This window comes from Loxodonta africana, chromosome 17 (assembly GCF_030014295.1).
Source record: "Loxodonta africana isolate mLoxAfr1 chromosome 17, mLoxAfr1.hap2, whole genome shotgun sequence".
In the NCBI taxonomy this organism is placed as follows: Eukaryota; Metazoa; Chordata; class Mammalia; order Proboscidea; family Elephantidae; genus Loxodonta; species Loxodonta africana.
The window spans coordinates 77026774-77040911 of record NC_087358.1 but is presented as its reverse complement, the minus strand read 5'-3'; the positions used below and the strand labels follow the sequence as shown (position 1 = coordinate 77040911).

Sequence of the window (14138 nt, the reverse complement as noted above, 5' to 3'; positions counted from 1 at the left end):
GGAAGTGGAACACAGCCATTCCCTAAAAAGTCTGTGAAACGCAGTGTTAATCAAAGTTAAGCTGGTTTCTTTATTACAGAGTAATTTAGAACTTGAAAAATGTGTCCGAAGAGGTAGATATGGGATTATACAGCATCATTTCCACATATGTGACCACAGAACTCTTTTTTTTTTAAGAGACTAATATTACACAGGGACATCTGTTAAGAGAATATCACTTTAAAGGTCTTCCATCAATAGCATTATTTTATTTCATCTTTGAAATATCCCTGTGAGATATAGAAGAACAAGGTCACACCTTGTAGATACAAGTGTTGTTAACAAATGATTAAAAATAAATAATACATCAAGTATTAACTGAATATACAAGGCATTATTTACTATTCTAGTCACTGCAGGGCTAGAAGAAAAATATAACTCATAGTTCCTGCTCTATTTGAAGGGATAAGACATACAAAAAAAAAACAGGACTATAAAGTGGCACTTCCTTTTTTTTTAATCCAGCAATATTTTTACACATCTTAGTAACTCAAGCTGTCTATTGTTCCCTGATCACTGAAAATCTGAGACAAACAGAAGGTAAATTATTTACCTAAATTATAAGCAGGTCAGATCTAGAGCTAATGTTGCAATTTGAGCTTCTTGAATTCTAAGAGCAAATAACTAACTGGCCTCACACACAACATATAAAGAAAAGAAGGATAACTAGGTCCTCCAATAACCAGTCAGCAATATTAATGCACCAAAAATGTGGAGAGTTAAATCCAGCTCCATCATCCTCTAAAAATGTGCACTCAAATGTCCCTGAGACATCCCTGGACTCCTGTAGTATGATCTGGCTAGAACTTACAAAGTTCTGTTTGTTCTATCATAATATTTTATTGATCCAGATTGACAAAACGAAGTAGGACATTAGCTTTCATTTTAAAGGGAGACACACATGCTGAGGTTTTGCTATTCTGGAAGTACATCATCTGGGATAAATACTAGCCTTAGCCTTAACCAAGTATTATTACAAAGGCTTTTAACAACGGGGTCCTTACACTAGAAAACTTGGCTAGCCCACACTAATGAAAGATGCTAATTCTCCCGTTACAGGATTTTTAAAAGACAGTGTATCTGCTTTGGCCAGATATTTTGGCATTCTCTCCCGATGGCTCCTCTACTACATATTACATTATTAACATTAACCTGTAATGCATTTTTGAGAATTGGCAAAAAATTGCCATATCATACTACTACAAGTGTTCTGTCATACTACAAGAATAACTTAGAACAAGAGACAATAAATACATTCACCTATGTTAAGAGATGTATTATTCATAATAGGAATTCTGAATTCTACATACGAGGTAAACTTTTAATTAACACTTTAATATTATGATGATATCATTCACAGCTCAAAGAATAACTAACAATAACTTTGGGACTCATCTCTGAAATCCAGTGTTCTCACCTGTAAAAAAGAATTAATTACCTGCTTCACTGGGGTGAAATGAGAACTAAATATGTTCCCTTTAGGGTACTGAGGCCAAAGACTTTGGGGAACACTTCACGGTATACCACCCCAAAGACACTGGCCATAGACATGGGCAGACAAAAGGCTGCGTGAAGTTCTGCTCTAATGGAATCTATTTAACTTTCAAATAACTAAGTATTTCTCAAATCTGCTTGTCTCCAAAACTGGTTTGCTTTCACCTGTTAACACCTATCGGCAGAGCCAGGAATTACTGTTCCTCAGAAGTGCTACCTTAAGAAAACAACCAGATCAATTTTAATGACATCCAATCAAAAAAGGTTTGAACTTGATGCTTTTATTCTTTCTGATTATAGCCAACAAACGCAATACGACAGCTTTGACAAGCTGGGGGGAGTTGGGGAGGTAATGTCCTGAGAGTTTTAACAACGATGACTTTGCGTCCAGTGCAGATTTTATGCATCTTATAATAATATATAGAATGACGTAAAGATCTTGAGTTTGTTTTTGCAGTGGCTATGAGTTCACATTCCTAAGTTGGCTTCCTCCGTGACTAACAGCATGTTTCTGCAAGGCAGCTAGCCAACCTGCAGTCTATGCATTAGAACAAGGTGAGGGTAACTAATCCATAGGGAACCCTGGCCTCAGTTTCGGCTACATTAGCAGGGAGTTACAAAAAGGAGTAAATTACACATCAAATGACTCTATTAGAAAGACTACTCTGCAAAAAGTGGAGAATTGGACCACTTCAAAAAAAAAATCTAAATAATTCTAGAGAAAAAATTTTGCATAGATGCCAATATGAGACCCAAGTGCAACTCCACATAACTCCATGTAATCCACTATTTTAAAAATCATTACCATCATTACTAGTTTTTATTTCAGTGATACAATCTTAGGAAGTAAAAACCACTAACTCAAAATGGGGAAAAACTGAATGCATTTGGCAGAAACTAAAGCCAGGATCTGATTACACCCTACCTGAACATGAAACAGCAACATCACACTGCTGCAGGTGTGGTCGTTGCAGTACTATCGCTAGACCCTGCCTAACTTCAGGGGGGATAATGCCTATCAAGATCAGACCAAGCCTGATCCCTGGGAGGTGAAGGTCCGACATTCCTCCACTCTCCAACCCTTTTACCAGTCCTGACACCAGCCGTCCCTCCCATGCACTCTCTACTTCTCTTTTGGGACTGACAATCCCTCGGAATGGCCACACGGAACTCACAGACCATACTTAAAGTTAAGAGGTTTATTCAGGAACAGGATACAACTCAGGATCCGGATCAACAGGCTACAACACAGGATCAGGATCAGGAAGTATGTAGGGAAAGTTTCCATTCTTCAGTGCAGAACAGCTCTCTCAGGCCCCCTCAGGACAGGCTCCTTTTGGCCCTGCCATCTGTCACGGCAGGGACCTTTCTGGGCCTCTCTCTGTCTTCAATGTTCCAGCCCTTGACCCATGTTACATCTCTTTTAGGAGGTTCCTCGCCTCCTCTATCTCTGCCTCTTCTCTCTTCTTTCTTCCTTCTGCTTCTCTTTGTTTTTTTCTGTGTGAAAAACCTCTTTGGGGTTGGCTGCTTACATACACATCTCCTTGTAAATTTCAAGGCATGGTCCCTCCCAGTGTCGGGGGGGGCCACAAACTGACCAATCCCTTCTCAGTAGGCCACAGATACTTCATTTGCATAGTCTATTGGCAAATCACTGCAAGTGTATACCAATCTCAGGGCAGGCTGCAGCCCAGGGTCAGACAAAAAGTTCAAAACCAAGTTGTTTACAGCTTACCCAGGAAATGTCAATCAGCCTAGATACAAGTAACAAATCTCTGGAGCAGAAAACTAGGGCAAAGGTAACTCCTCAGGGCTTAGGGGAAAAATCTCTGAAGCTGTTTTTCCAAGAACCAAGACTAAAGGCCACATAAAAGAACTCATTCCACCCCAGAGGGGTTTGCAGTTTACAACTGGAGTCTATACTCTCGGAACCAGCAATAGACACATCACTGGAAACCTGTTAGAAACGCAATTTATTGGGCCTCTTCCCAATTTATTGGGCCCCATCCACCATGTGGTCTGTCAGTCTGTCGTACTATGGTGGCTTGCATGTTGCTGTGATGCTGATATTTCAAATACCACCAGGGTCATCCTTAGTGAACAGGTTTCAGTGAAGCATCCAGACTAAGACAGGTTAAGAAGAAGGACCTGGCGGTCTACTTCTAAAAAACTGGCCAGTGAAAACCTCACGAATAGCAGCAGAACATTTTCTGATATAGTCCTGGAAAATGAGCCCCTCAGGTTGGAAGGCACTCAAAGGACTGGGGAAGAGCTGCTTCCTCAAAGTAGAATTGATCTTAATGACGTGGATGGAATCAAGCTCTCCAGACCTTCATCTGCTGATGTGGCTCAACTTAAAAAGAGAAGAAACAGCTGCAAACATCCATAAATAATCATAACATGGAATGTACAAAGTATGAATCTAGGAAAACCAGAAGTCGTCAAAAATTAAATGGAACACATAAAGTTCAATATCCTGAGCATTGGTGAGCTGAAATGGACTGGTACTGGCCACTCTGAATCAGAAAATCATATGGTCTACTATGCCAGGAATAAGAAATTGAAGAGGAATGGTGCTGCACTCATCATCAAAAAGAGCCATTTCAAGATCTATCCTGAAGTATAACGCTGTCAGTGATAGGATAATCCACATGCCTACAAGGAAGATGAGTTAATATGACTATTATTCAAATTTACACACCATTAAGACAAAGATGAGGAAATAGAAGATTTTTACCAACTTTTGCAGTCTGAAATTGATCGAACATGCAATTGAATGCGTTGATAATTACTGCTGACTAGAACGTAAAAGTTGGAAACAAAGAAGAAGGAACAGTAGTTGGGAAATATGGCCATAGTGATAAAAACAATGCTGGAGATCGTATGATAGAATTTTGTAAGACCAACGACTTCTTCATTGCAAATACTTCTCTCAACAACATAAACGGCAACTGTGCATGTGGACCTCACCAGATAGAATACACAGAATCGAATCAACTACATTTGTGGAAAAAGACGATGGAAAAGCTCAGTCAGAACTGATGACTATAGAACAGAGCACAGATTCATATGCAAATTCAAGTAAAAGCTAAAGAAAATTAAAGCAAGTCCATGAGAGCCAAAATATGACCCTGAGTATATCCCACCTGAATCTGGAGACCATCTCAAGAATAGATTTGATGTAGTGAACACTAATGACCGAAGAATAGACAAGTTGTGGAATGACATCAAGGACATCACACATGAAGAAAGCAAGAGGTCATTAAAAACACAGGAAAGAAAGAAAAGACCAAAATGGACATTGGAAGAGACTCTGAAACTTGGTCTGGAACATACAGTAGCTAAAGCAAAAGGAAGAAATGATGAAGTAAAAGAGCTGAACAAAGACTTCAAAGCGTGGTTCAAGAAGACAAAGTATTATAATGATATGTACAGAGACTTGGAGTTAGAAAATCAAAAGGGCAGAACACATTCAGCATTTCTCAAGCTGAAAGAACTGAAAAAAAAATTCAAGTCCTTATTGCAATATTGAAGGATTCTATGGGCAAAATATTGAACGACACAGGAAGCATCAAAAGAAGATAGAAGGAATATACAGAACCACCACACCAAAAACAATCAGTCAATGCTCCATCATTCCAGGAGGCAGCATATGACCAAGAACCAACAGTCCTGAAGGGAGAAGTCCAGGCTACACTGAAGGCACTAGCGAAAAACAAGGCTCCAGGAACTCACGGAACACCAACTGAGATGTTTCAAGGAACGAATGCCGCGCTGGAGGTGCTCACTCATCTATGCCAAAAAATTTAGAGGACAGGTGCCTGGCCAACCAACTAGAAGAGATCCATACTTGGGCCCATTCCAAAGGTGATCCAACCGAATGCAGAAATTATCATACAATATCACAACACATAAAATTATTCTGAAAATCATTCAAAAGCAGTTGCAGCAGTATATCAACAGGGAACTGCCAGAAATTCAAGCCAGATTCAGAAGAGGATATAGAATGAGGGATATCATTGCTGATGTCAGATGGATCATGGCTGAAAGCAGAGAATACCAGAAAGATGTTTAACACTGTTTTATTGACTATGCAAAGGCATTCATCAACTGTGTGGATCATAACAAATTATGGATAATGTTGCGAAGAATGAAAATCCCAGACCACTTAATTGTGCTCATGAGGAACCTGTACATAGATCAAAAGGCAGTCATTCAAATGGTACAAGGAGATACTGCATGGTTTAAAGTCAGGAAAGGTGTGTGTCAAGATTGTATCCTTTCATCACACTTACTCAATCTGTATGCTGAGCAAATAATCCAAGAATCTGGACTATATGAAGAAGAACGGGGCATCAGGATTGGAGGAAGACTCATCAACAATCTGCAATATGCAGATGATACAACCTTGCTTGCTGAAAGTGAAGAGGACTTGAAGCACTTACTGATGAAGATCAAAGACCACAGTCTTCAGTGTGGATTACTCCTCAACATAAAGAAAACTAAAATCCTCACAACTGGACCAATAAGCAAAATCATCATAAATGGAGAAAATATTGAAGTTGTCAAGCCTTCATTTTTCTTGGATTCACAATCAATGCCCAGGGAAGCAGGAGTCAGAAAATCAAAGGACATACTATATTGGGCAAATCTGCTGCAAAAGACCTCTTTAAAGTGTTAAAAAGCAAAGATGTCACTTTAAGGACTAAGGTGCCCCTGACCCAAGGCGTGGTGTTTTCAACTGCCACAGATACATGAGAAAGCCGAACAATGAATAAGGAAGACCAAAGAAGAACTGATGCCTGTGAATCATGGTGTTGGTGAAAAATACTGAATATACCATGGACTGCCAGACGTATGAACAAATCTGTCTTGGAAGAAGTACAGCCAGAAGTCTCCTGGAAGCAAAAATGGCATGACTTCATCCCACATACTTTGGACATGTTATCAGGAGGGATCAGTCCTTGGAGAAGGGCATCATATTTGGTAAAGTAGAGGGTCAGTGAAAAAGAGGAAGACTCTCAACGAGATGGACTGACACAATGGCTGCATCAATGGGCTCAAGCTTAACAGTGATTGTGAGGATGGTACAGGACTGGGCAGTGTTTCGTTCTGTTGGACAGAGAGTCGCTATGAGTCAGAACAGACTCGATGGCACCTAACAACAACAACAACAACAACAACAACCCCAAACTTCATGTTGTTAGCTGCCCTCAAGTCAGCCCCCACCAATAGGGACCCCCAGGCAGAAGGAATGCTGCCTGGTCCTGTGCCATTCCCATGATCAGTTATGGTCAGACCCTTGTAATTCATAGGGTTTTCACTGGCTGGTTTTCATCACCAGGCCTTTCTTCCTAGTCCATTTTAGTCTGGAAGCATCACTGAAACTTGCTCAACATCACAGCAACACGCAATCCACCACCGACAAGACAGCTGGTCGCTGCACATGAGGTGCACTGGCCAGGAATCGAACCGGTGTCCCACGTGGAAGATGAGAATGCTGCCACTGAAGCATCAGTGCCCCCACTCCAAGCCTCCTGAGTCAGAAATCCTGGAGGAGGCCACAGCCATCTGTGCTTTACGAAGCCTTGCGGCGATTCTGTTGCATGGTGAAGTCTGCACTTGGTATCACAGGGTTAGAGTCAGCCGAATGAGCTGGGGGTGGTTAAGGAAAAAACCCAAAGTTGCCTCTGGCTCACAGTGACCTCGTAATCTATTCAAAGAGGAGCAAAAAGAGCCCGGCTGCTCCAACTGGCCTTCTTGGAGCCTGGATTTCCTAAAATTAGGGAACTTCTTTTAATTAAGACATTGTCACTAAAAAGTCACTATGGCCATTAATATGCCAACAATGACTGTGTCTCTCATTACTCAGCTGTCATGTGACAGAGGGCCTGGATGTGAAGGAAAGCATACCGGGGCATATCGTTTGACACCCAAACCAAATCCACTGCCATCGAGTCGATTCTGGCTCATAGTGGCCCTGGAGGACAAGGCAGAGCTGCCCCGTACGGTTTCTAAGGCTGTAATCTTTTCGGAAGCAGACTGCCACACCTTCCTCCCACAGAGCAGCTGGTAGGTTCAAACCGCCAACCTATCGGTTAGCAGCCAAGTGCCTTAACCACTGCACCACCAGGGCCCCTACCAAATGACAAGAGAAGTTTAAAGTGAAACAATGAAAGGAGAGACCCAAGCACTCATCCTGAAGGCCAGGTGGAACCTGGAGCTGAGGAGACACTGGAAAGGCTTCAGGCACACAGAAAGAAACTGCCTGAAGACACTGCCATCACTACCGTCTTGAGTAGCAAGCACCTCACTGTCAAACAGCAGCCTACGTGAGAAGAGTATCTGAACCGGAAAGGTAGCTGGTGCTACTGAACACCATTCTACAACCATTCTATACATGCTTGTGACTCACATTCAAACTAAATTTAAAATAATATAAACAATACACACCAATAGAAAAAATAGTGGCTTTCTTCCTTATCCCTCATTACAGCACCAGCAGCTTTCTAAGACAAAATCTGTAAGTTCCCAAGTTTGCAAGCACCACTTGACAGAATTAATATATCTTTATGATGTTCTTTCATTTATTAAAAAAAAAACGTTGCCACCAAGTCGATTCCAACTCACGGCAACCTCCTGTGTTACAGAGCAGAACTGAGCTCTACAGGGTCTTCTTGGCTTTAATCTTAACAGGAGCAGAGCGCCAGGTCTTTCTTCCCCAGCACCACTGAGTAAGTTCAAACAGCCAAACTTCTGGTTAACAGCTGATCACAAACTGTCGGTGCCACCCAGGGACCTCGCTTCATCTGCACAGCATGTAAACAGAGCATTTTACTAATACGTACATAGTACAAAGTTTGATGGTCTTTTTTTTTTAATTCTGTTAAAGTACTTAATTACTACAATAGTATTTGAAAACACATAATTTAAGCCAACAAACCAAGAAAGACCTGAAAGCTTCTATTTCCTCATTTCCACACTATAGGCCTATTAACATTATTATTACAGTTTATATTTTTCACAGATTTTCTACATGTCTTTTAAAAACACAATTGGGGATAAAACTCAACCCACACTGAGTTTTAAAAATGATGACAAGAATATGACTTATTATGTGAGATGGAGATAGTGACAGTTAAAATTGATATACAAGTTACCACGAGAGAAGTGGCAGATGTCTCGGATTCCTTGAGGTGTTCCTTCCATAAGTAGCAAATATCCATGTATGACAGTCTTATTTTACGTTGTTCCATCATTGACAGGTGACATTTTAACCTGTAGCCAACCACAGCAAGACAATTGAAAACTAAGGCTGACACTTTGTCCTTTAACTTGTTCCGAAGTACTGCGGGGGTTTTACTGCCTGATGTTACGCCATATGTGCAAACTGGCACACAGCAGGAAGGGTTAAGCAGGGTGCCTCTGTGTTTTGCCATTCTCCTGCTTCCTGTTGTTCTTGGAGCAACCCTAACTTTAGCTAAACATAACCCTTCTGGGCAAATCATTTTTAGGAAGAGAGTCAGCCTCCTGGAAGAGTATCCTGTATGCTGGCTGCATTTCTGAAGCACTGAAATCCACGGCATTCTAGAACTCAGTGGTTTGGCATTTTGCAGAATTTTTGTGAAACCCAGCTCTTTTAAAAATTTCAGAAAATAAAATTACTTACCACATAAGTTTTTATGAAAAAACACACAATTATGAAATAAACAGGAGGAACTCTTTTTAAAACATTTTCCATCAAATGTTTAGTCTATTAAATGATAGTGACTAATGCCATATTTTTATAAATATTACCTTTTCCATATTGCCAGACTTAATTCTAAACTTAATCTTATCTTTGTTTACAGCATGTATTTAGTTGTGCCCTCAAAAGAACCTTCTTAGTTTTTAAATTTGGAATTATTTTGTCAGACATGAGAACTATACATGAGAAATGAGAGAACGCCAACTGCTAGTTACAAACTAGACCCTTAGCTTGATGTCAGTAATTCTTGAAGCTAGAGTTCAGGAAAAGCATCTACAAAAAAGAAAAAGCGGCCCTTTTTAAAAAATATAAAACTTCACTGACAGTCTTTCCCCTTAGGTTTTCTGTAAAGAACATTTACCTCTACATAACTCAAAACATCTATACATGGCTGAGGGAGGGAAGCAGAAATCTCATGGGTCTCAGGTTCACTTCCTGTCACCTTTTTTCATTATACGTCTAAAGGTATTCGATAAAAACTGATCTCTCTTTGTAAGCATTTTCCTGTTCTGCCAGAAATAACAGCAGTCTCTGCCCTAAGATGAAGAAAAAATAGAAAGTAATATTTACCACAAGAGGAGAAAATAAAAGTGCCTACTCCAAGTGAAACGCAAGCAAGTTAATTCTTAAAAGAAAAAGTTTACAAATACTCTTGGCATGAGTTCTGTACTGAAAATCTGTGGTATCAACAAGTTTTCAAACTCATGATTCGTATTCCAACTTTCAAAGACAACTTCTTTATGTTTCCTAATAGTCTTACTATGTTTCTGTAGAGTGTACATTTCACATGCAAGGCCACTGCCCAATATCCAACGCTGAAGCAGCAAAGAGCAGACAGCCACGTCCCCCAGGCCACGTCCCCCAGGCCACGTCCCCCAGGCCACATCTCCCAGACTACGTCTCCCAGGCTGCCTTCCAGACTAGAGTGAGGCGCAAAGCCACAGGGAAAAACAGGTGAAAAGAAAGTTACATCCAATAAGGGAATGAAGGATTACAAACAACTCTATTCCCTGTTTCAAAACTTTGTGCCACTTGCATTTTTAGCACAAGAATTTTCTAACTTGAAGCACTATTTGAAAGCTTTATATTAAATAAATTGAAATAATCTCGGAGGTTTCTCCAATCTGCAGAGACTATCTCAGAACCATCCTTTTTTTTTTTTTTTTTCCATCTTCTGGATTTCTCACAAAAGGCTAAAAAAATCCCACCAAATGGAAGAGTAAGAGACTTACTTTACAACAGAGTTATAAATACATATTGTAAGTTTCCCAGACCTCCTATGTCCCTTCACTCTGTCCTATCTTGGAGGTTGTCATATTTCACCCGGGCAGACTACAAATCAGACAAATTCAGCCAGTTAGCATGAAGAATGGAGGTGAAAAGCACAGTGGAAAACACATAAAGTATAATTAAAACCATATGTTTTGCTGTGTATATCTTCAACAAAATAAATAAAATTATATATATATATTTTTTTAAATGTGACCAGAGATACTGACGCGATACTTGCTGGAAGAAACCCAAGTACAAACCAAACCCTTTCTGGTGTTAGTGAAACTATCCAGTCCATTTGGGACAAGCAGACATCATGTGCAAAATATTTTTTCTTCACAGTAAGTGCTGCCAGGGAAGTTAAGCCTTAACAAGTTACTTAAGCCTATAGCTATCTTTGTATCACAGCAGAATCCACAGCTGTTAATATAAAACTGATCTTTAATTTTAAACAGTAATCACTTAGAAACTCAGTTTAAGACTGGGCAAGGGTCAATTTTACCTCTATCAAAAAGAATCAACAGCTTATGACGACAACGTTGAATCAAAATTCTTTTCTGCTTTTTAGAGAAGTCTTTATCTCTAAGGACCTGAGGATTCCAGTAAAGTTACCTATTGCTGGACATAAAGAACAAGAAGCTATAAAATCCAATGTGTCTCATCTATCACACTACACACAATCTACATGTTACTGCCTCACGTCGGTGCTGTACTTAGCAGGCCAACGGTGCTATGTCTACCAGTGTACAGAAACTAAGCATTCTTAAAGCTGGGAAGCAATCCCAGTGAACATCTTTTGACTCTGGCCATCTGTCATCACAGGCATTCCATAGCTGCTTCTCCAGTGCTCTCCAAGTGTCAATTACAACAGTCTCAGCAGACAACTTAAACATAATTTTCCATATTGCTCTAGGATTCCAGTAAACAACTCAAGGTTAGCAAGTCACTTACCCCCCAGAAACTGAATTCCGCCAGCCACTCTTCCCACTGTCCTGGAGATGAGCTCAGACACACAGCATCCCATGAGAGCTGTCAGCGCCACCAGGAGCAGGAGGCCACAGCCCAGGCCGGTCACTATGGTACAGATCCTCCACTCTGTGCTGGGGATGCCCTGGAAGGAGGCATAGCGCCCACATTCCTCCACCATCACCATCATCTGCCGACTCTCATCATGCACAGGATAGGAGCACCTCCGGAAAGTACCGAAGGACACGGGCTTGCCCAGCTGTGATCCCCAGAGCCAGTAAGGCATAAAGAATCCCACGCAGGAGGTGGCAGCACAAAGAAACGAGAGCAAAGCCCAGATCACTCCAGTACAAGTCAGGCTGGATGCCATCTTTCACCAGTTGGGGCAATTAGGGCCCAGAGTGAGCGCTGAGGGAGTGTAGGAGGGTTGCAGGTGTGACACCGCCCGAGACCCAAAGGTAATCCACAGCTCTGTACTGCAGGTGGGTTAGTAACAGACGGAGTCTTCAGTCCTACTGCACATCAACTTCCCTTCCTCTGAGTAAGTGGGATGGTCCCTGGTAAACACAAGAGGAAATGTTAAAAACTAAATGCTTTAGGGAAGGGTAACACCTACTCAGTTGGTCTACAACTTCTAATTTATAAACACGCAAACTTGTCCCAACATTTCAAAAGTGAGAATAACTAATTCTCTCTAAATTATAAGCTTGTCTAGAACTGAAGTTTTGTCAAACTAGCTCAGGCTTTCTCATGTCTTTATCTCCAAAAATGTTCCCAAATTAACTTTGATGGCTGTTTACTTAAATGCAAGACTTCTCTCTGCCGAGCCAGTGAATTATTTCGTATACTCACGTTAAAAGGAACGTAGCATTTTTACTGGCAGTAAACATAATCCAGGATATTAAAATAAAATGAACCATGCCAGTTTGTTTATTTGGCCTGCAAGTTTCTGCTCACAGTTTGTAGCAACTTTCCTGTGTCCCTTTAAAGGTGCCATTAGCTCTCTGCATGAGACCAAACAGAATAATTAGGATAATTTCTTACCATTGCAGAGCATCATAAACCCAACATTATTATGTAGGCACACCCGCTGGAGAGCACTATTATCAGGCACTCCCAGTGCGCGTTCCTTAGCATGTGAGAATTCCTCCAGTCTTGACGACTATCTTCCACTAGCGAAAATAAAGCCTGTCCATGACTTACTTTGAAAGGTGCAATTCTGATTCGCTGGTTCCAACGATTCTGTTGGAGCGATCTAGCTTGCAAAGTATCGCACGCTTTCCGGGACTCAGTCATTCAAAGGGCTCCAGGTGCATTCACTTCCACCCACTCCCCTTCAAAAAGAGTTCCTAACCCTCTCCCCAGATTTTCCACAAAGAAATGACTACGGAAGCGCAGAGCCCATCCACCCGGAGCGCCCAAGTCCAGCCGCGAGGCTCCCCAGCAAAGCCCACTCTTTCCCTCCCCGACGCGCTCCCGACCCTCCCCCTACCCTATTCCTCTCCGCCGCCTTCCAGTCCTTGGTGTCACTCCCGCTACTTTTTTTTTTTTTTTCAAATCTCATTAACTGAGGTCAGCGGCTGAGGTTGGGCTGTCTGGACCACGAGGCTGGGAAAGACGAGCGGGGCACGAGAGTCCTCGCCTCTAGCTGGGCTGAGGCGCGCTGGCCAAGACCCGCCCTCATCCAGCCCCCTGCGCTGGCCGCCCCCCGCCCCGCCCCGTGAAGACACTGAATGTGCGTCAGTCCCGGGGGGGTGCATTCCAGCTGGCTCCGCCAAGAGGGAGGGGGTCACCGTAGGCGAGCAGCTCCCCCCGGAGGCAGACGGCGTCAGCGGGCGCGGCGGGCAGGGACAGCCCGCGGATCCGCCCCGCTTGGGGTCCAGAGCCGGGGCCGCCCCACCCCGGCGTCCAGGACAGAGAGGCGGCGAGGGCAGCGGGGACCCCGCCGCGGGCGGCCGAGCGCGCACTTACATGGCGGGCGGGCAGCGGGCGCGGCCGTCTCCTCTCCTGGGTCCCGGGCCGCACGCAACTTACAGTCTTTCCCCGGCTGGAACGTGCACCGCCGGGAAGCCCGTCCCTTTCCCCGCACGGCGCCGGCCGGGCCGGAGCGAGGGTCTCGGGCAGGCGGCGGCAGAGCCCGCTCCCGGCGCGTCCAGGCGGGGCTCGGCCGAGCTGTGGGCGCGCGGCGCCGGGTCGCACGCAGACACAGACCTCCCTTTGGCAGGCGAGGCACGCACCGCCTCCTCCGGTTCGCCGCCCTCCTCTTCCTAGGTCCCCTCCCCTCGCGCCCGCGGGACCCGGAGCAGAGCGACGGAGGCGGCCGGCCGGCGCGGCTCCCCTCTGCCCGCTGGCGCCCAGCCCACCCCCGGCCGCTTCCTCTCTGGGCGACTCCTAGGAGGGGCGTGGGCGGAGGCGGACCCAGACCTAGAAGTCGGGGAGAAAGTTGCTTGTCTTCTGGGGTGCTCCCGGTGGGCAGTGGAAGACACAGCACGTCCCCTGCTTGCTTTTCTGAGTCTGGCATTTGGGTTTTAAGCTCCGACTTTCCTAGTGCCTTTAGGAGATGTAGACGTGGGAAGAAACACTTTAAAGAGTGGTAAAGTGACCTTCTGAGCGTCGAGGA

General features: G+C 43.4%; 1 protein-coding gene across 3 annotated transcripts in view; it reads right to left on the bottom strand.

The window, feature by feature from the left end:
• LHFPL6 (LHFPL tetraspan subfamily member 6) overlaps positions 1 to 13705 on the bottom strand; it is a 346496-nt gene extending 332791 nt beyond the window's left edge. The window contains exons 1-2 of one of the 3 annotated variants that reach the window (XM_010592648.2): positions 13490 to 13705; positions 11504 to 12075 (exon numbers count right to left, since the gene is read on the bottom strand). In XM_010592648.2, the coding sequence (XP_010590950.1) occupies positions 11504 to 11888 (385 nt within the window). In that variant the 5' untranslated portion in view covers positions 11889 to 12075; positions 13490 to 13705. Of the gene's footprint in view, positions 1 to 11503; positions 12076 to 12721; positions 12978 to 13010; positions 13146 to 13489 lie in introns of those variants that run through there. The other 2 variants (XM_003412634.3, XM_010592649.3) reach the window with 2 other exon arrangements.
• Positions 13706 to 14138: the final 433 nt, after the last annotated feature.